Genomic DNA, 22,257 nt, shown 5'->3' with positions numbered 1-22,257 from the left:
ACCATTGATGCTTTAAAAGTCACATATATACTAATACGATTAACAGTTGTTGGCCTGATTTCAATAAAACTCCTGTGCCGTGGGAGTTTTATCAGCACCGAGGGAAATACTGTAATCTACACTGTCAGGAAACTAAAGCATGTGTATTCATACTACTCAACTTGATTGTATTTGACACAATACTAGTATCGATCCTTATCTCTCCTGCTGCCATTTATAAACTCAGTTGAACAAAGAAAGGCAATTACTTGGTATCATGAGGATGCTGTCTGTGTGAGGAATAAGCTCATCTAATAAGAGCTAAAACACTCCACTGACTTTCATGGGAAACTGTGATGCAACTGCCCGAGTTGTGTAAACCAGCGTCATCACTAATTCTACTTTGAATTCCTCTGCAGTGGCCAGTTTGTCCTGGTACTGAACTTCCTTGAAGATCCCCATTCCTCAGTCACACACACACACACACACACACACACACACACACACGACTACAACAACACAGAGACTGACACACACTTCCTTCCCGGATAGTGTGTGATAATGTACCTGCCAAAACAACAATGGAGTGTGAGTATTAATGAGTTCATAAAGGGAGGGCTGCTAAATGCCGAACAAGACTGAGGCTCAAACATTCAGAAAGCTTCAGTGTGAAACGGGAGTCAGTAAGAAGTGTTGAAATGTGTCCGCAGCCTCTGCACAGACGTGAAAATAGCTCTTCCTTAAATGACAGAAGCGGAAACAGAACATGTGCAATGTGTAATCAACAGTTAGCTTCATAAAAGGTGGAAAAGTAATTTAGCTCGAGTTTAATTTATGTCATTTAATACACTGGACGCATACCTTCATTCTTCATGATGTAGTGGACAATCTGTCCGACTGTGTCATTGTTTTCACTGAGGGTGTCATTCAGGTCTGGAAGATAAGAAGACAAACAGAAATACTTGCATTACTAGGTGTGTAATAAGTATTCAGGATGATAATACCCTTAAGCAGCGCTGGCGCAGAAAATGATACATGTTAAAGAAAGTCACCAGCTTGACATAAAACAGAGCGCCTGCAAATACAGACAGTAAAACAGCTAAAGGAAACTATGTAGCCTAAAAGCTTCTTTAGGTCCCAACACCCATAAATCATCATTTAAGAGCACTTGTTAATATTGCAACTCGCTGACATTAGTCCCGCAGATTTCACTGTTTAACCGAAGCAGGAATGCAAACAATGAGTTATAATGGAAACATACACACTGTTCAGACTGCAGCCATCCCATCTGAGCCACAGCAGCCTTTTCACTTTACCTCCAGCCAAACTTGTTAGCAGTGCATTTACATTTATAATGCGGGAGGGTTTGAGGAGGAGGACGTGGTCTGGTGCAGAATCAAAGTGGGGCAACAACAACGAACGTGACTCTGACTAAGCTGTTCTAAGCTGGGTTAGCTTAGTTCTTATCCCAGCTCTCTTCTTCGGGAGATGTGGTCCAGCTGGTCCGAGTCCCTGCGCTTCCTTTTCCCATGTTAATGAGTGTGTTTCTGTCATCTCTTGTGCAGATATACCTGACATATTTCACCATCCCACCGATGTTTGCTGAGATTTAAGCTAGCTTTAGCAAAGCGTCAACTGTAAAACAAATATTCTGCTCCCATGACTGAGTTATACAACACTGCTGCCTCTTTTTATTTTAACTTCTAGCAATATTTTGATTGGTCAGTGCCATGAGCCAGGAGTCTGCAGTCTTAAATTCTCTACTTTCCTCAGAGGTTTTTCTTTTTGTGGATCTGGCATCCCCATAGCTAGCCTAGAGAGACATAAGACTAGCCACTGGAAAGCTTAAATGAAAAAATACCAAGCTGTAGACATTGTCTATGATGCACATTTTAGTTGTAGTAGTCACATAGAAAACTGGGACATTTTTCTGAATTTAAGTATTGTATCAATGAGCGATATGATCAGTATGTGCACAGATCCATACTGTATAAATGTGCTTCAAGACTGTGGACTAAATAGAAACCACACACACCCCTTTGAGGCACTTCCTACAGCTTCCTGTTGATTGTTTCTTGAGTTTTTCCTCCTTTCTGATAAACCTTATAGCCTTTCAGCATCAGTAGTTATGGGAATCTCCTGGCATGCCCTGACTGATTCCTTACAGCTATCTGCACCGTGTGAAAAGCTGCTCACAGCTTCAAAACGCCGGTGAAAGAGACAAAAGCAAGACAGAGAGAGAAATAAAAGAGGAAACCTGATCACTGTGAAACAAGAGAAGACTGGAATGAGTGAATGAGTGAGTGAATGAGTGAAGCCACAGAACACACAATGTTTTTTTCTACCCCTTTGTTATGACGTATGAGAGAGAAAGGGTTGGGCACAATGAGGAAAGACGCACAGTGAGGAAAGACACAGCGAAGGACAGACAGAAGCAGGGAAAAACCCTAATGCATTTATGACGATTGTGCTGCTGGCAGGGAGCTCACATGTACTCCACAAGAGAAACAAGCTTTGCACCAATCCTTTTCCAATACCTACTCAACTTAACACACGGGGTAAACATTAACAGGATTCAATGGAGGGGTTCAGGGCTACATGGGACATAGTGGAGATGTGATACTCTGTGAGGAAAACCATCAGGACGTGCCCTGTATGATAACAGATAAGTTGGAAAGGCAGACAGCGTGGACTCTTGCCAATTTTCGCAGCAAGCCATAAACAGTTCATTCTTTCCATAAGTTTCCCATGCCTGTGACATAGCCCAGGGCAACCCAGTGAAGGCAGAGAATTCACACTTGCATGGGGGAACTACTAGAAGGAGAGGAGAGAGAAAAGAACTAACCACACCACTTTACATTGTCTGTGGAGTCGTGCCAAGTAAGGGAAAAGCAAAAAGTGACATGACAAATGCAGCAGAAGGAAAACTATGTGAGTAAAGTTCTTCCGAGAGGCCAGAAAACTCATGGTCACGCATGCACCTGGCTCAAAGCAATTAAGCACTATCTGCAGTTATCGATACCAGCTCGGGGAAATTAACACTGGCCCTGTGCAGAGAATTTTTTTGTTCCACTTCACTAAACACACCCTTAGTTGAGTCACAACATGAGCGATGTGAATGCTAAATGTCTTCCCAGTTTCTATAGGCCTCCACGCCTTACAAAGACAGACACAAGGGAGAAATATGGCTGAGATAATGCAGAGACTTAACCAGACAATCAGCCTGTTTATACCTGGTAATAACAAGCATCTTCTATCGACATATGTTCACACCTGGCATCACATCGCATCTAAAGTGACCATTTGTAATCACCGTTGTTGTAAGAAGTAAGAAGCTCATAATGTTTGTCCAAATTCAACAAATCACAACACTGGGCTATTTTTCAAGGAAGACTGAAATTGCAATTGCAATAAGTGATGCAACGAGTGGGAATGGTCATTTTGCATTATAATTCTCATTTTCACTTAAGAAAAAGAACAATTAAAAGTGTGGTTATATTATATCCGTTGGGGTCTGTACCAAACAAACATGTTTTTATTCATCTGGAGAACAAGATTTTTACGTCAGAGCATCTGTGCACTACAGTACCATTTCAACAATATTGAGATTAATTGTGCATCCTTAGTTTAATGGTAACTTCTTTTTTTTTTATTTACTTGCACTGTTGGACCTGGTTGGGCAAGTGGGTCAGAAACAGAAGTCCATTTTTACTTGCCCTCAATAAAAAAGGTTTTATTTTTTAGCAACAAAGACTTAAGTTATCAGTCACATTTAATGAATGAATGAACATAATGCTGTTGCTGAATTTATAAGAAGGCCTAAATATTTAAGAATCTGTCACATACAGTGTTTCACAGAGTCTATGAAGTTTCTCCTCACTCGACATCTCTAAAAATTGCGCGATTGTTAAAGGGCGTCTGGAGATATTGTGTTTCAAATGGAAATCAGGCAGCTGCTTTGTGTGGACTAACAGGACGTCAGTTGAGTAGGTTGCCCCGGACACATTGCGGACACACCGCTAAAACAATGTGGTCACATGGGGCCCAGACCACGTCCAAATGCGGTCGGATCTCAGAGTGTCCGCAATGCGTCCTGACGGCATTCACACCCACGCTTAGAGCTGTCCACTTGGAGATCGGATCACATAAGCCATGTTAATATCAGGCATAAACACACTCAGTGATAAGATCATTTTCAATATCACCATGTGATTGACTTATATACATGGTTAAGAGGTTGGTGATTTCAAAGGAGATTAATGACATTGAACACCACTTCTTAAATAAAATAATAAGCTTTGACATAATGTATGTAGATTTTTAGTCTGCTTTAATTTAAGAAATACTGAGAAACATGCTACTGGTTTGGGGCAAAGAAAGGAGCATTCACATCCCAACAGTCTTTTCTTATCAACATCTGTCCACACCTACAGTACCGGACAGATACCAAACTCATTAGATTCAGGAATGTAATACAGGCCTGTAAGTATTAGAGGGCAGGTGGGACAATCTAGTGATTTTACTGCATGACAGCTGACCTTGAATCTCACCACTGCATGGCAGGAAAATGGAAAAAAACTCAAGCAGACCTCTGACCACTGACTAATTTGGAAAACAACCTTAACAGAAATCACTTCTTCTGCTTTTATTTTTTCCGTTGACAGAAAATGAAACAGCATCACAGTCACATGACTAACTGCAGAGAGAACTTGGCCTGACACTGAACATCATTAATGTTTAACTTTATTGGAATTTTTCAATTCACTTGCTGCTCACTGATGAGAAGCAAAGAGGTAGACAAGGTGGAAAAGACAAGAATTTTAAGATTTTCATTCATACAGATCCCAAATTTCATGCATTTTTTCTGCACTGGACCTCTGATTTATCTACATTCTGTCATTACCTCTTGATATCGAAATCTTTTCATATTTAAAGCACTCATCTCAAGAAATATTGGACGCTTTCATCGAGAGGCAGCCAAAGGAAATGCAGAGTACCCATTTGTCGCTGTTCACCATGAACATTCATAAACAAAGAAAAAAATCTGCATTTTCTGACAGCTAATAATTTTATCAAGATGGCTAGCAATTGCATTAAAGGAAACATCAGAGAGATTTAGCATTACATGTTTGAGCCTCAGTCAGACCCAGACTCAGATGAGGAGTCTGCTGTGACCAAAACTGCTGACTTAATACAGACGTATCAGAACGGTGAGTGTAGTTGGCATCTTTTATTTCTTTATGTTGTTTGTTAGCTTGGTAGCTCATAACTGGCAGTGGCTGACACAGCTAATGCTAACTGTCCCTCTCTGTGCTCTGCACTGGAGATTTCAGGTTTGTTTGCTGAGTATATTTGAATCTTATATTTTAAGTGCACAGACATCCCCCCTTCAAACTTTGCAGAGATACAAGTCAGTATAGTCGAGGTCAGATATTTTAGGGGACGTAAACATAAGAAAAACACATTTTTGAGTGAAGACGATCTTTAAATATTGTGAAGTTTACACAGTACACCTCAAGCTCTTCATCAAGGTAACCAACTTGTCCTGCTGTTGTGTGGAGAATGACACATGTTGTGCGCTGCCTGGAACCAGATGATTGATTAACCACTTTATCATAGTTTGTCTGGCTGCACTGTTAACAAATACACCAACTGTTCTTTTGTATTTTCTGACAAAGGAGCTGCTTTGCTGATATGGTGATACCACTGGGATTGAAATCTTTGCTTAAAATAAACCTGCAACATGTAAAGGCATAAGAACACGCTGAATTAACAGCCTGACGCAATATGGTCATGATCTGCTATTAACTGAAAAGTTATAATCTTTTAAGAGAGACTGGCGATCGCTTGGGCAAGCCTTGGCTTTGAAGAAAAAAAGACATGATAAGATATAATGCTTCAATGTGACAGTGGCCATGCAATTTTGCAAAAGAGAAATCATAAACATGCATCTATATATTGACCAGATATTGTATCTTCTGCGTACCAGCAATTTGTCTGTTCTTTTCTGTCAAATGATTTCCACTTCCCTCACTTATCCTAGCTAATCTCTTCTCTATCTTGAATCAATAATAGGTCTGGTTGAGTAATGATCTCGGGTGTGTATTCTGTATATACTGTACATAGTATGTAGATGCAATAAAAACATAAAGCTGATATCAGACACTCTGTGCCAGACAATGGGTCTGCAATGACACAATGACACATAGCTCATCAAGTTCATCCATCCCTCATTTATTCAGATTTCCTCACCTCCAAACCGCTCAAGATCCTTTTCTTCTTCCTCACACTCCTCCTCCTCACCATCCTGGGGATCAGTGGTGCAGCGATAGCCCTTCCTCTTCAACACGTGGCAGATCACCACTCCCAGAAGGCCCAGGAGGAAGAAAACAGGCACTAGGACGAAGGCGGTGTAGTCTGCTTTGTTCAAACCTGGTCCAACTTCAGCTTTTCCAGTACCTGTGGTCTGATTCGCTGGAGGGTGGAGAGGGAAAAAAAAAAAAAGTAATTATTTTAAATATTGTTGCAACAGGACACAGCAAATCAAACCAACGGATTGTCATTACAACGCCCTAGATGGCAACCTGATACCCACAGTGAGTGTGTGAGCACACTCGAGACCCGGGCGGAGCAGCTGAGGGGATTTAAATGCTATCAGCTGCAACAGGACAGAGCTTTCATGTTCCCGTCCTGGATCAATCGAGTCTGTTGTCGTCTCTGCCCTCTAACTGTTCAATCAGGCACAAGCTGTCCCTGCTTTCACAGCTTTGAGGACTCATTTGGAGGAGGCACAGAAAGTGAAAGTGCAAGACAAATCAAAAACTCCAAATCTAAGGGAAGGCTGTGCAAAGGCAGTTTTACAAGTGTCCTGTTAGGCCTGTTCAGTATACCGGTTCGTACCAAAAACCGGTCTTTATTTTCATTATGATATTAATTTTTACATATACTGCAATACCGGTGAATAGCCCAAACAATGTCCGGAACGTGCACGGCGGGAAAGTGTTTCAGCAGGGACCCATTTCCCTGCTGCACACCAACACCACAGGCGTGCTTGCTTGAGCGTGTGCTCTAGGGATGTTTCTGGCGACAAAATTCCCTGTCGATTAAACGCAAAATTTAATTTAGACTAGTCTAACACTAAGAAAACACTCAGAAAGCTGTTAAAATTTAGCAGAATTTATTAATCTATAATGTGAAACACTGTCCGAAAAAAAATAGTGTAGTTCTCCAGTCGAGTGAATATAAATCAGCTTATTCTGATATGATTAAAAAAAAAAAAGGGATATGAAAATTTTGTCATACCGCCCAGCCCTATGTCCTGTAAACTGCTGGCAGTAGTCAAGGAGGGCAATCAGTGTTTTCTCTCACGTTATAATTTTTGCATTAGGCCACTTAGTGAAACACTTGGACTCCTGATCTAAAAATTAACATTCAATTTTGGGGAAAAAAGGGACAGGAGCAGTGCATTTAAGCCTGCTTCAACACAGGGTTGGTGATATGTGGTCTTTTACTGCAAGTGATTGCAGTAAAAAGAGAAGAGAGAAGAGACCATAAACCTTATCACTCTAGTTCTAGCAGCGTTTCCCTCTCCCACCTGCCCACCGGACTTTAGACCAATCAGCACGCTACAAGATTCCCTGGGAAGGTGAAAGGTGATCGAAGCAGCTCCTGAGTTTTAGGGCTGACAATAAAATGTATTCTCCTCACTGATTTATTGTTTAGTCTGATATGTGAAGACAGTAAAAATCAAAGATGCACCAACTGATTGGCCGATGACCAGAATCAACTGGTTTTCTATCTGCCATGACCACTCACTGGCCGATCAGTGTCAGATATGTCCAGTTCTGTGCTGGTCAAATTAACATGCATGCTCTGTGGTGTTCACACAGACAGCATTACTACGGCAGAGCTACTACACTGAGTTGTGATGAGAATAGTTGAAACCAGAGAGCAGTCGGTGACCCTCAGAGAAACAGAGAAAGTAAAAGAGGAAAAATGCTGCCGTTTTTCTTCCTCCCTGTCACATATTCTACAGATATAGATGATGAAAATGTAATGAAAGGTGTCATGTTGCTGGTGTGATATCGATATGACCATCAACATATCACTTTCACTGTCTATTTTTGCTGAGAACTGCACATCACATGGAAAAAAAGAGGCAAGATGCTGGATCTCGAGATGGAGCGTCGCTGCAGCCCTGCATGAGCCCGCTGCCAACAACAGGATAAAGAGAAGAGTATGGCAAAGAAGAGAGGGAGAAACACAGGAGAGAGCATGAAGAGAGGGCAATAAAATGTGAGAGAGGACAAGAGAGGACGGGAGAAGAAAGGTCAGAAAAAAGAAAAAGGTTGACAGGCAGAGAGAAGAGAGGAAGAGAGAACAAATTACCTGGAACACTTTTGGAGAAAATTAAGAACATATTTAATGTTTTATTATGAACATACAATTTAATGTTCCATTTAAAGAGAGTCAGTGTTTGTACATGCCGTCAATTACAGCTCTTAGGAAGAAAGCAAATTGGGCAAATTTGGAACCGGCAGGTCTGACTTTTAAAAAATTGGAAAGTGGAATCAGAGAATTACAACTGGTGCATCTCCAGTGAAAATGCCAATCAGCTTTCTGGAGACCAACTAACATCCTCATATTCGTTGTTTTGTCTAACCGACTGTCTAAAAACCAAAGATAATCAGTTTGCTATTATATATGAAAAAGAAACACAGAAAACCCTCCCTTTGGAGAAGCTGTAACCAACAAATGTTTGGCCAATGAAACGATTAATCGATTACCAAAATACCTGTGATTTCAGCCCATAATTCTGCAGTATTTGTATTTCACAAGACTGAACGCTCTTATTACATTTTGGACCTAATGTCTTCAAAGTGATCAGGTCAGAAAGTCAAAGGGTAGACCGTGACCTGTGGTCAGCTATAGGCGAAAGCTCCCCTGGCTCCTGCTGTTGGCGCACCACGTGAGGCATTCCAGCATGACACACAAGAGGTCTTTTGTCTGTTTCCTGTTCACATCAGTGTGTGTTTGTGTGTGTGTGTGTGTGTGAGAGAGAGAGAGAGAGAGAGAGAGAGAGAGAGAGAGAGAGAGAGAGAGAGAGAGAGAGAGAGAGAGAGAGAGAGAGAGTGAGACACACACACACACACACACACACACACACAGTGTAGATCACAGTTTGAACAGAATCTCAATCATATCACAAATCACATGTTCATGGCAGCTTTACATGAACCACAGCTCAGTGTGTGTATAGACATGTATCTGCATACCTAACCCTTTGCCTCCTGATGCACACAGGCATTTGAGCTCTCCCATTGTCCCAGTTCCCTGGTGCATCAGACTGAACACACTGATAAAGACCATTGTCCGCTCACTGACCATCCTGTGACCGACTGTTGTGTGTCTGCGTGCTTATATCCACCACACTAGTAGGCTGTCGAAGCACAGTCTGACACCTCTCCAAAAGACTCACAAGTAATCATGGGCCAATTGTATTAAAAGCATTGAAAAACAGAGACTGGAGGCTGGCAAATGGGTTGAATAGAGTCCTTGAGGAGGATTTAGAGTTGAGTCATAAAATCTCCTAGCAACCGCAGCTGGTGCCATGATGAAAGTCCTCAGAGGGACAGCCAAAAAATACAGCTCTCTGAGACACGTACAGTTCACAGGTCCAGTAGCTGTAACTAGCAAATGTTTGACATTTTTGCTTGAAAAAATGTTGCAGGCTTTCAGCCCGTTTTGGATCTGTATGAATAGGATACTTTTTTTTCTCTGGCAGATTTTTTTCCTTACCTGTACAAAGTCAAAGCAACTTTTGGGCTTTGGTAAACTTTGATTAGATGTGCCACAGTTATATCTGTGTGTGTGTGTGTGTGTGTGTGTGTGTGTGTGTGTGTGTGTGTGTGTGTGTGTGTGTGTGTGTGTGTGTGTGTGTGTGTGTGTTGAGCACCAAAACGAGAACTGAAACTTTAACTTTAAACCAGAACTTTAGTTATCCCAAGGGAAACAGTTGTACAGCTGTTGCAGTACGAAGTAGAAAAGAGTACAAAACTATAAAATATCAATAAAGGTATAAATATGTTCAAAAAGAGGGTATTTATTTCTGCCATGACGTTTGATTAGTAAATGTTTGACCCTTGGAAATGAATAAATATACTCTGGGAAAACAAGAAAAATGTAATATAAGATTATATATAGGATAAAATGTACAATATACAGAGAAATAAAACCAAAGAAAAAGCAAGTTTGGCATTTTTACTTGAAATTTTGCATAAATTATTGTTGCTGTTATGAAAACACTTAACTCTGCTGTCTCTGGGAAATTTGGCTTGTTTTGTTAAATTAACAAACTATTCAGGTATCATTCTGACACCAGTATCAGGCCTAGATATAAAAGGTCCATTGAAATGAACCAGAGAAGTAAAGCAACTGTGTTTATTTTGTCACCAGGATCAGAATATGACTAAATAACATACTGTGTTTCACACATGGTTGAAAAATCCCATGATTCTCTGGATTTTGAGATTTGTTTCAAACTGCCCCTGGCTACACGGACAACATATCCAATAGCTGTACTGAGCCATGTAACAGGTACATGCCAAATTCAACTGGACACTTAAAACTATGTCAGAACTGAACAGGGTTGGTCCTCTGCCAAACTCACTCGCAACATCTCCGAAAAGAGGTATCCCCAGAAGTATTTTCTGTCTAAAGCGTCAAATGCTTCAATTGATTCATCCTTTGGAGCTGAATAGGTCAGCATTACCGTTCCACTAGTTTAATTTCCTGCACTTTTATGAGGATTTATGCTGCGAGAAGTTCTGTCTGCCTGAAGGTTATTGACATCCCTGCTGCAACAGCCTCTTTCACGAAATGATGTAAAATCAATCTCTGCAAAAACACAGGTGGGATAGTGCTTTGCGATAGAAAAATACCTGAAAAAAATAACCACAAAAACTGAGCTGTGAGACAGTTTAGCAGTGCGTTCTTTGCTCTAGTGTCTTAATCATTATCTTCTCTTCCCTTTTCCTTACCTTGCACACAGATTTGTACATGTGAAGCACCCAGAGCTTATCAGTGGTTAGTGCTGGCATGTCAGAAAAGAGGATGTTAACATTACTTTGTGCTGATATCAGCAGAAAAGACCTCATGACACAAGGAACATTGTGTGTTTATTAACTTGAATTCTATTTTCTGTTTCATAATTTCCAACCAGTGAGTCACTTCATGGCAAGTGTGGCATTAAATAGTCATAGTCTGACCAAAATCTTTTAGAACAAGAACTAAGAAGCATTTTTTTTCTTCTCTGTGACATATGCTGCCATTCAGACAATGTCTTTTTCAGGGATGTCCCTGCTTATTTCAGCGAGACAATGCCAAGACACATTCTGCGTGTGTTACAACAGCGTGGCTTCACAGTAAAAGGTTCAGATACTTGACGGGCCTTCCTGCAGTCCAGATCTGTCTCAAATTGAAAATGTGTTGCGCAAAATACAACAACAGACTGTTGAGCAACCAAAGTCAAATATGAAGCAAGAAGAAGAATTTTGCTTTCAAGGCTTCAACAATTACTGTCCTCAGTTTTTAAACGCTGACTGAGTGTTGTTATTGATGTATCACAGTAGTAAACATGCCCCTGTCCTAACTATGTTTTAAAACATGCTACAGGCATCAAATTCAGGATGAGTGTTTATTTATGAAAAACAATTACGTTGATCAGTTGCACTGAATGTTGCATTTAATAGTCCTAGTATGAACAAATCCTTTAAAACAGGACCTCAGAAGCAGTTTTTCTTATCTGTGACTGACCTCTCAGCTACATTCAGTCAGTAATCTGATCCTTAACTAGATGTAACTGCATTATTCTCCTCCATTTCAGTTTAGGATGGAGAGAGAAAGGAAATGGGAACTGTTCGACGTCTCCTTATTGGCAGCTGTTTGGTTAGTTGATAACATCTCAACCACTTTACAACATTGCTTATCTCCACAATCTTTGGCCACCAAAAACACCACTTTATCTGATAGTGTGCTTTCATTCTCTGAGAATCTCCTGTCAATTTAATCCAGGAGGTGCAGAACAGAAAGCCCAGAGGAACTCAACAGTTACTCCAAAGCTCAAATCTTGTTTTGCTTATCAGGGAAGCCTCAAGACATAAAGTGTTAGTCACTAAAAACTTAATGAGTAACTGTAAAAAAAAAAAAAGCCGCATAGCTGCCAATTCAGAATATTAATCTCAACTGTTCAGAAAGTTGTTTGATTACAACAACATACTAGAATGAGAAGTTGTGGCCTGCAGCTCAACAGTGAATGTTAATGGTTTTAAAGGCTCTGACAGTCCGTGGTTTAGCCATTTCCTTATACGCAGGAAAACATGCTTAGCTAAAAAAGCAAATCTAAGACCGACTCACCTTTAACTAACTACATTTCATTTCAGATTCACGAGACAGCTCTGTCATTTGAACTCTCTGTCCTTTATCCATTTAGTCACTAAGTGAGCTCGCTCATCAGTGGAGATGAAACCTCTCAAAACCACTACTTCATTTGCAGACATCCTGTACATGTAGCTCTGACAATGCCAAGGTCTCAGACAGCTCATTATGCCGAATCTTCTCCCTGTGCTTTCTGCCATGTCTGCATTTATACAGCCCTGTAAGTTAGGAAGTATGTGTTATTGTGCAAAAAGTTGAAAAGACGAATTTTAATGCTGCATACTAATCAGTGGAAAATTCAAATTTCTCTCAAAGAATGAGACAACAACTGCCTCCTTTTTGTGAAGCAGAGATTCAGATTCAAACAAATAACACAGGAATAAATCAATTGCACTGTCTAAATTGAAAGACTGTCACATGCAGGTTGCTATAGTGCAAGGTAAGGGACAAAATTAAGACTACTGAGAAGGTGACAACCATTAGCCAAGTCAACCAAAGTAGTAACTCATGCATCTAACCTATTTATTATTCTAACCATTTTTTGTCTCCAATCTACCAATAAAATACAAAAGAAGAACGTGACCAACCAAATCAGTTGATAACCTAGCAAGCCTCAGCATGCTAGTAATTAGCCTTGGGAGCTAACAAACCAGCCAGGTCGGAGGGATGAGTTAAGACTGAGTTAAGATTCTCAGCAATCTTAATTTTGTCCCTTACTGTGTATTCACATTACCAGCGACACAGCTATACAACGGCCACACGTGGTTAGATGCATTGTCGCCAAGCACTAAGAAAAATTGAGGCCAGTTCAACTTTGATTTGTAGCACGTCACGCCGGACACAAAGCCACAAGTGGCGGATGTCAGTTTCTGGCTTCATGTCACTGGCTTCCATGGAAAATTACTTTTAGCCTGATGCTGCATCACCAGTAGTCCAAATATACCCTTCCTCTGTGCCATAGGTTGCAAGTTACATCTGACAGTTGTATTTTCAAAAAATCAATTAATATTTGGTTTAAAAAAATATCAGGAAATGGTGAAAATACCTTGAATAAGGTGATCTTTGAATTGCTAAATGAAGAAAATCAGCAAATTGGAAGTAGGGGATGTATTTTTGCTTTAAAATTACTTTAGATTATCAGCATTGTTGTCAATCAATTCTTAATTAAATTAATGACTTATCAATGAATCATCAAAGTGCTGCAGCTCTCACCACATGTGCAACAAGAACAGCAGCTTAATTACCAAGTAAACACAGCAGCAGAGGATCTTTTTACTGTGGCGTGTTTCAAAATGAAGCTTAATACAAGCGATGGCATGGCGCCAGGGCTTTCACCAGCCACGTAACCTCATTCATACCTCTGTGGTTTGGAGAAACATCACTTTAGCTCGAACATGTGTCGAACTGATTATTTGCAAATGCCTTCTTTGAAGAGCCGACTGTGAGCTGTGATAACAAGACAGGAAGGTGGACGCAGCTAACCAAAACTCCCACTCTCCCAGATGGCATTTAACTACTCATCTTCATTTATAAGCATCTTAAATGCACAAAGCTGCCAGCAGGTTCATTTTGAATCATTTTGGAGGTGTGAAATAATGTTTGGCATTGAGTCTTACTGTGAGCGTTAGATAAATAAAAAAGGACCGTCAGTTCACAATCTATACCTGTATGTACATGCATGTCACCACCCAGCAATAAATGTAAATATGGGTCGTAATAACCTGATGCACAGACAACCTATGAACAGGCTGATTGATCAAGTTGGTTAAAAAGTCCCATCTTTTAAGGTTTCAATGTAATGGCTTATTTTGGATAAAATCTTAAACAATCAAAAAGAGAAGATTCATGTGAAACATGGCTTTCTGTTTGTTTTTTATATTTCTGCACTATTTTGTGTTTTATATGACGATAAATATTATTATAGTTATAGTTGTAGTTCTTGTATGGACATGATTGTAAGTTTTCCTTCAGATATTGTTTAATTTGAAGGATTTTAACAGGCCCGAGGAAGTGAAAGTATTCAGGATTTTAAACTAAAAAAAAAAAAAGTTAGACAGGAGTCAGCTAAATAAACCACACAAGTATTTTTTTTTTATTTCTTTTCCAATTCATTTAATTATCTTGTGACCCTTTACATTTATCTTGGGACAACTTGGGGGGTCCTGACCCCAAGTTAGCAAACCACTGACCTCAACCACGATAAGTTCCTCAGCCTGCAAGTAAGTGTCAAGCTCCACTGGAAGGCGCTCAGCCTACATACTCTGCAGCTGTTACATGAAGCCCTGATGAATACAGCTGAATCTAACTAAGACATACAGTATGGTATGCTGGTTCGGTGCCCGCACATGACATGCATTCTTAATTCCAACCCAAGATACTGCATGACTTGGTCTAATTGAATGAGGATGACGATTCAGCCTTGGCCTTTGCAAGCCACAGACTCCTGTGGACTCTCCATGGAAAATGGAAACAGGCCCGGCATGTTAAAGGTTGGGAAGAAAAACGAAGCGTCGGCTGGAACTAACAGAGAACGTACAGTACTCTTCTGTGACACATAAGTGTCCTTTGCAGTATTTCAAAATATCCACAGCTCTTACTAAAGGCTTCAACAGACTGTGTAAGTTACTGTGAAACATTCATCCTGGCAAATAACCTGTTCAAACATGCACTTCATTCTGAATTGACAAAGATATCAGAGATCATGTTTGCTGAACATGTTTAGTGCTACTTCAATATTATTACACCTGAGCAGTTAGTCCCTCCCATCTATGTACTTAAGGCAACATTTTAAAGATGTCATTCCAAGAAAATAACACATTTCTACATTTTTAGACAGACATGCTGTTTCTCCATCTCAGAAATTACAGCTGTGCCTTAAAATGTACCTCACAGATACTGAGACTCAGTAATTAGTCAATTTGGTCTGAGAGGAAAATAAGGTTTGCTCTCTGAACAATGTCATGAGGTTTGGCGGTTAGGTTTTACATGTTTACAACCGAGAAATGAGTAAAAGTGCACAGTGAACTCTGGTGCACTGTAAAATATAGTCTGCAGCAAAAATCTCTCAGATAATTCATTAGTCTAAAGTCTTGGAGAAAAGGAGTAATTGGTTATAGACAGTCGGGGGTGACACAGGAGTTGATTTTCACTCCTGTCCCATCCCACTCCCACTAAAATACTCCTGTCCTGTCCCAGTTCCAGAATAATGACTCCCATCCCATCCCGTTCCCTTCAATCCACAGTCCATTATGTTTCATGTACTGATCAAGTCAGCCACCTCAGCAGACAGGAGAGAATAAAGATAAGATAGAAAACAATAGATGGCCATAGGATTCCTGAAAATGTCAGCCTCTAATGGAAAAGCATGAGTGCAGCATTACTCTGAGACAGCACTAAATGTGGGCTTTAACTTTGTTAGGTCAGTAATGAAAAACAGTTCACTAAAATGGGCTGACATCCCTTCATACTTCTGAATATTATAGACACGTTTCACTCTAGGGCTTCAGCTAACGATTATTTCATTATTCATTAATCTGTCAATCGATTTCTTAATTAATAGGTTAACTGTTTGCAGAGCTACAATGGTTAATCAATTATTAATGTCTTATTAAATTAATTGCCAACTATTTTGATAATCGACTGATCAATTCGAGTCATTTTTTAAGCAAAAAAGGTCAAAATTCTTTGATTCCAGCTCCAATGTTTATATTTTTTAGTTTGTTTACTCCTCTATAACAGCTAACTGAATACTTTGAGTTGTGAGGAAAAACGAGGCATTTGAGGACATCATTTTAGGTTTTGGGGAACACTTATTGACATTTTTCACCATTTTCTGACATTTTAAAAAAAACAACTATTAATCAGCTAATTAAGAAAATAATCAACAGAGTAATCAACTATGAAAATAAAGATTGTTTGGTCCATAACATGTAAGTAAATAGAGACAATATTTATTACTGTTTCCCAAAGCCTAATGTAACATCCCTAAATGTCTTGTTTTGTCCACAATCTGTAGATATTCAATTGATACAGAACTGGAAAACATTCACATTTGAGAAGCTAAAATCAGAGAATTTGGATATTTTTATCTTAGTTTACTGTCAAGATAGAGTAATATAATTATTAGCTATAAGTCATTAAGCATATTTATAAGGAAGGATTCATGTGTCTGCTGTGCTATACTGAGTTTACAGTTACATTTTAAGGCAGGTTGTCAGTTTCTTTGACATTATCTTCTTGGATTATAAATGCACAATATGTTTTTCCTTCCTTGTACACATTAACTGCATGATATCTTAAAATTTGGCACACAGTAAAAGTGCAGTTTCCTCCTGAAACTTTGCCTTCAGTTTATGCTAGCTGAGCTAACGTTAGTAGGTTTCAATAACTGCTTGGCATCAATACACTGGCGCCATCATAACTTAATAAAGACGAGCTGTTTTAAAATTAGAGCAAACTTTCCTGAGGAGCGGATGACAAGATGTTGACGACTCTGACAGTGCAGCATTAGTTACTACACGCTTTGGTTTTCACACCACAGAAGAAAAAAAGAAAAGGTTGTGAACTTACGGGTGACGACGGTTGGATGATCAGCCATTGATGGACAGGACCACTGCTGGCTGCTGCTTCTTACAGGCGGCCGTTGAAGGCTCTGGTCACCACCAACTGCGGTCAAACTAAACTAAAGGAGGGACTTCTTACCAACATCAACGTATTTCCTAATTCCCGAAGAGCGGATACGCCCTAATCTTAAAGTGGTACTCCCTCCAACAGAGAGCAGCACGCGCAAACAACTCCGCTGACTGCCTGTATACTCTTTGACACACAGCAGAGAGAGCAAGAGCGTTCACTCCCTCACACTTCCGCCTTCGTTTATCGTCGACTGCGTTTTCGTGTACCGTGTTTAAAAATTGACTTCAAATAACTTTAAATGAACAAATAAACTTTAAAACTATAAAACTTTAAAAATTCTTTATAACAGACAATATTAATCGGCATAAAGTGCAATTTTGCCCCTTTCAATACCGCATTTCAAACACAATCAGATAATTGATTTCTATTTAATTTATTTTTTATTTAATAAACATTTATTTTGTTATTGCCCCTCCTCATCTGTGTTTCAGAGTGATAATAGAGAAACTTGTTGACAACAAGACTGGATTCCCAAAGGGTGGGTTGGGGCCCGCTGGTGGGACACGAAGGCCTTGCAGATGGGCCTTGAGAGGTCATGAAAAATAAATAAGTTTCAATTTTATAAATTTTGAATTATTATAAAATATTAAAATATAATAATACAATACTATATAATGTAATATATTATAATACAATATAAGTTCAGTATATACTCATTCAATTATTATATTGTTTACACCTATTCAGTGTTTACAGTAATGTTGATATTCTTACACCTGCTGTGTGCGATCATCGTAAGCTAATGTTCTGTTATAGAGTTACACCGCTAGTCTGCACTGTTGCAGTGTTTTTGTAGTGCTGTTATTTTGGGGTGGACAACAGGGAGGGGGCAGATTAAGAGTTTTATTTATTTATCTGACCTAGTTTAACAGGTGTTACAGTGTATTTGGTGACACACCCGTCACATTAGCACAGAGTGTATCTTATATTTCGTAACTGGTACGATTAGTCTCATGTGTTGATCAGCGAAGATTTTTTAAATTTCAGATTGGCCCATGTCATTCTAAAGTTTGGGAACGGCTGTTCTGCATGCACGAAGAATACACTTTTGAGCTTTATCACAGATCTTATCATTATAGTTGGTAAATTTCACATTTCACATAAAGTAAAGTTCATTAAACTCTCTCCCACACTTTAACATATTTTTAGGTGGATTAACTTTGTCATCATGACGAACAAAAAGCGTGAACATATTGTCATATTCCAGTGTAGCTCCTGTATACTTGATAACTGTCTGCCCTTTGATGTTCAACAAAGACGTATTGAAAAAAAAAATACTGATTACATGTACATGAGTATCCTGTTGTGAGGCTTATCCTGGTTTTGTTCATATTCAGGATATGACGTTTGGAACATGAGAAACCTGGTTATTCATTTCCCCGTACACCTCATTCTGAAAGTATCGAGGTTTATGATTATCTGTGTGTGGTGGAATCTTGATCTCTCACCTTCTCGACCACAGAAACCCGAATAAGGTGTTTACGTGCCACAGTATCCTGATTTCTATAGAGTACTTCAGGTAGCACATTCAGGATATGACGTTTACATGCACAAAACATAACCATGTAAACACACTCATTGATTAAAAAGGATGGTTTCAGCAGTGTTGGAAAGTAACATTTACGTTGCACTCAAGCACAGTTTTGAGTTACTAATCAACTACTTTACATGAGTATTTAACTTTTCCTGTGGTGGAGGAAGTACTTAGATAATTTACTTAAGTACAATTAGACTACTAATACCACACTGCACTGTAAAAATGATACAGGAATTTTGTACTTTGCTACAGAACTCTGCTGGTAATCGTGAGTACATAAACATTCACTGTACAATTCCTACATATCACTACATAACCACTACTTACACAAGGAGGTTTCATGTAGTGATTCAGCTGTACTTTTTAATGAGGGCAGAGACTGGCCTTTTACCATAACTGCAACCTATCTTTATATTTAGACAAACACACATACCCATGATGCACCAGTATTAACAAGAAGTCATTTACTGGAACAGTTTTTTTCTTAAATTGAAAATTAAACATTTGCACAACAACAACAAGGTGTAGTCCTAAACAGCAATACACACCATTTAATGCTCAGGATAGATTAGATAAGAAATATGTCACATCAGATAAAATCAAAATATAGCAAATAATAAATAATGGGGAATAAAAATAATACTAATTAATAAAAGAAACCTGTACTATTCCACGGTTGCTCTAGAGGTGATCAAATATTTTCAGTTCTTCGTCAGTTCCGTTTCCCTTTCATTAGTTAACACAGAAAATGGCCTCCATTTCCCTCTATTTTGACACGTGGATGAAAAAGTATTAAGTGGTGTAGTATCAAATCACACTTAAAGTCCTATAATAATATAGAAAACTGTTTTATTCTTCCTACAGCTCGACACCTGCTTCCACTGACAGTAATTTGCAGACGAGCTGCACAAACATCACAATTAAATATGAAACCACAGCAAGACTTAGGTGATAATCTTGTTAAAAAACAAACAAAACTGCTTATATACAAATTAATCAAGCTTGGGAACTCGTGGATATAATAATTAAGACAACAAATCTAATTTTAAAGTCTAATTGCATCTTCAGTTATGATTTCATGGCTGGTTGTATTAGCTCAGTCCTGCATATCAGTGTTTTCCCTCCTATGGAATCATTATTTTGCAATGCTGCCCTCTGTTGGACACATTTTAATCTACAGTCCTCATATTAGCAGCATGCAGATTTTGGTATGTGCAAAGTTGGTTGTGCAAATGTTCATTAAAGGGTTTTAAAAATCTTTGACCTCTATGCAAGTCACCTATGTTCAAAGCATTCATGTCATGTATACTTACACAGGGGTAGGGTTTTTCCACAAGCATGACATACAGTAAATGTACGTCACGCCTGTGGAAAAACCCTAATGTGTGTCTGAACTGAAAAAGGCAACCTAATCATTTAATTTAGATCATTTTAAAGTAGTTAACGCCACAGAGCAGTAAACAGGTCTGACTGCCTGCAACAAGATGTGGACATGAGCACCTGCCAGTAGCTGGTGCCAAACACTCACAACAGACTATTGGCCAGATGGCTGAGTGCAGCTCAGCCAATGAAATGCTGTGAATTCACATTAATAACTAACCAGTCACAGAGCAGCTGCAGTCTGCCTGTCAGATGCAAGCATCATCAGAATAGACACTAACTTTTCAAAACATGTGCAGTCAAATGTTCTGCTGTTGTTGCCAATGTTTTGTTTTGCACTCAGTGTTAATATAAAAAGTTTCACTGAAAAATGTTTAATATTATGCTACACAGTAATGCTATGTTAAAACTGACACAATTCTGCAGCTCTATGCTTTATATCATTTCTGGATTGTGTAAAATATTTTTGAATGGGGTGTCCAAGAGGTGGCACTGAAAAGGACCAGGTAGTTATACATACATATATGAATGAATATTATTTAGTATATTTTACATTTTAAATGTAATTTCTATATACTTCATGTCATTGTTTGCTATTGCCTAATGAACATACTGTATAAGTAACGTGCTATATACATTGTTTACTGTATTCTCATGATGACAGTGATGTTTTCCAAAATAATTTCTACTTTGTTTTACTGTTCACCTGCACTGCGGTATAGTAATTATACTCCAATTCAAGATAACAGTGTGTTTTGGAAGTATTTGGTTATTTACACACTGGCATGTGCCCTACATCTGCACTGTTTACAGCCTCTCGTCAGCCACCCCGTCTGCCGCGTGCCTTCGGAGAGGGCAAGCAGATCGAATGACGTCACCATGTGGGAGCACGTTGAAATGTGCATGCCTGGGTCCTACCGCAGCCGTAAGTATGAAGGAAGACGCGCAGAAGAAATAGTCTTGTACAGTGCTTTGCATGGGTAAACAGAGTCAACAAAATGAGGATTTTTTAAAATCTTTTTTTGCAATATGCATCTAGTAAAAATTAAGTAGACTGTGATTGGTTTCAGTTTGCCACTTAGGCCCAAATTATCGACAAAACTTTCTGTTATCTGTATAACTTTGAGGGGATGATAAGAGCAATGTTTTATGTCCTTGTGCTAAATTTAATATAAAACAAAACTACAATGACACAAAGGTACCCTGTAAGAAAAATGGATTTAACTTGAAAGTTAAAATAGAAGGCTCTGGGGGGAGTTTTAACTCTCAAACAATGCATGCTGGGAAGTCTACTAATATGCTGATCATGTTTCTTCAGACACTTCATTTAATGAGGCGATTGAATTCTATACAGTACATTCATTCAACTCATCATTCCAAGCCAAAAGACTAAGTTAGAAGTGTTGTGAAAGTAAATAAAGTTTGATTAGCTTGAACAAATGAACTTGCATGTTTATGTTAAATTATTGAGAAAAGATTAGTTGATCACGATAAATTCCTATACGATTTTTTACTTAAAACAAACTCAAGCTCCTCTTACGAGCATTGCCATTTTCAGTGGAATCTGGAGGTTTCAGCTGCATCTCACAGTCTTCATCAGTTGGTCAAAGTTAGATATAAAATCTAAATTAAAGAAAATAAATCAATAATGAATAACAATAGTTTCACAAAAGAAAAAAAACTAAACTTAATGTGCACTTATTAGACTCTTCCAGCTTTTTTAGCTTATCTCATGGCCATCATAATCATCATAATCATCATAATCATCTTTTTTCAAATTCTCCTGTGCAAAGAGCAAGGTGATAATCAGAAAAAGAAAACTTACTTATAATTATAAATATAACATATCATCAGATTACATGTATTATTATTATTATTATTATTATTATTATTATTATTATTATTATTATTAATAATAATAATAATAATAATAATAATAATAATAATAATAATATACATTGTTCATATTCCGCAACAGCTGTTCTTTGAGCAAACTGTTGATGGGAAATGTAATAACTTTCCACACTACATCATCCCAACACTAAATGTCATTGCCATTCTCTTACACGTATTACGGTCAACCCAAGTAGGCCACATCGAGTGTGGGCACGGGCTACGCCCTCTAATGTTCCCGTCTGTTTGGAAATGAACAGGACCAGTCAGCAACGTGACCACCGAGCCCCGTGCAGCTAGCCCCGCCCCTTCCAGCCAACCAGAACGCGTCGGGGCGTGTT

General features: G+C 38.8%; 1 protein-coding gene across 2 annotated transcripts in view; it reads right to left on the bottom strand.

Annotated features, from left to right (window-relative positions):
* The window catches only part of rell1 (RELT like 1), a 32,036-nt gene extending 14,847 nt beyond the window's left edge, over window positions 1-17,189 (bottom strand). The window contains exons 1-3 of one of the 2 annotated variants that reach the window (XR_014769105.1): window positions 16,983-17,189; window positions 6,232-6,449; window positions 841-912 (exon numbers count right to left, since the gene is read on the bottom strand). Coding sequence is in view for 1 of the 2 variants with exons in the window: in XM_084712579.1 (XP_084568705.1) it covers window positions 841-912; window positions 6,232-6,449; window positions 16,983-17,011 (319 nt within the window). In the remaining variant the exon portion in view is untranslated. The remainder of the gene's footprint in view (window positions 1-840; window positions 913-6,231; window positions 6,450-16,982) is intronic. The other variant, XM_084712579.1, reaches the window with a different exon arrangement.
* Window positions 17,190-22,257: the final 5,068 nt, after the last annotated feature.

The sequence above is a fragment of the Lutjanus erythropterus genome, chromosome 23 (genome assembly GCF_056507025.1).
Source record: "Lutjanus erythropterus isolate fLutEry1 chromosome 23, fLutEry1.hap2, whole genome shotgun sequence".
NCBI classification, from domain to species: Eukaryota; Metazoa; Chordata; class Actinopteri; order Lutjaniformes; family Lutjanidae; genus Lutjanus; species Lutjanus erythropterus.
Note: the sequence above shows the minus strand (reverse complement) of the source record. Positions and strands in the feature narration are given on the sequence as shown.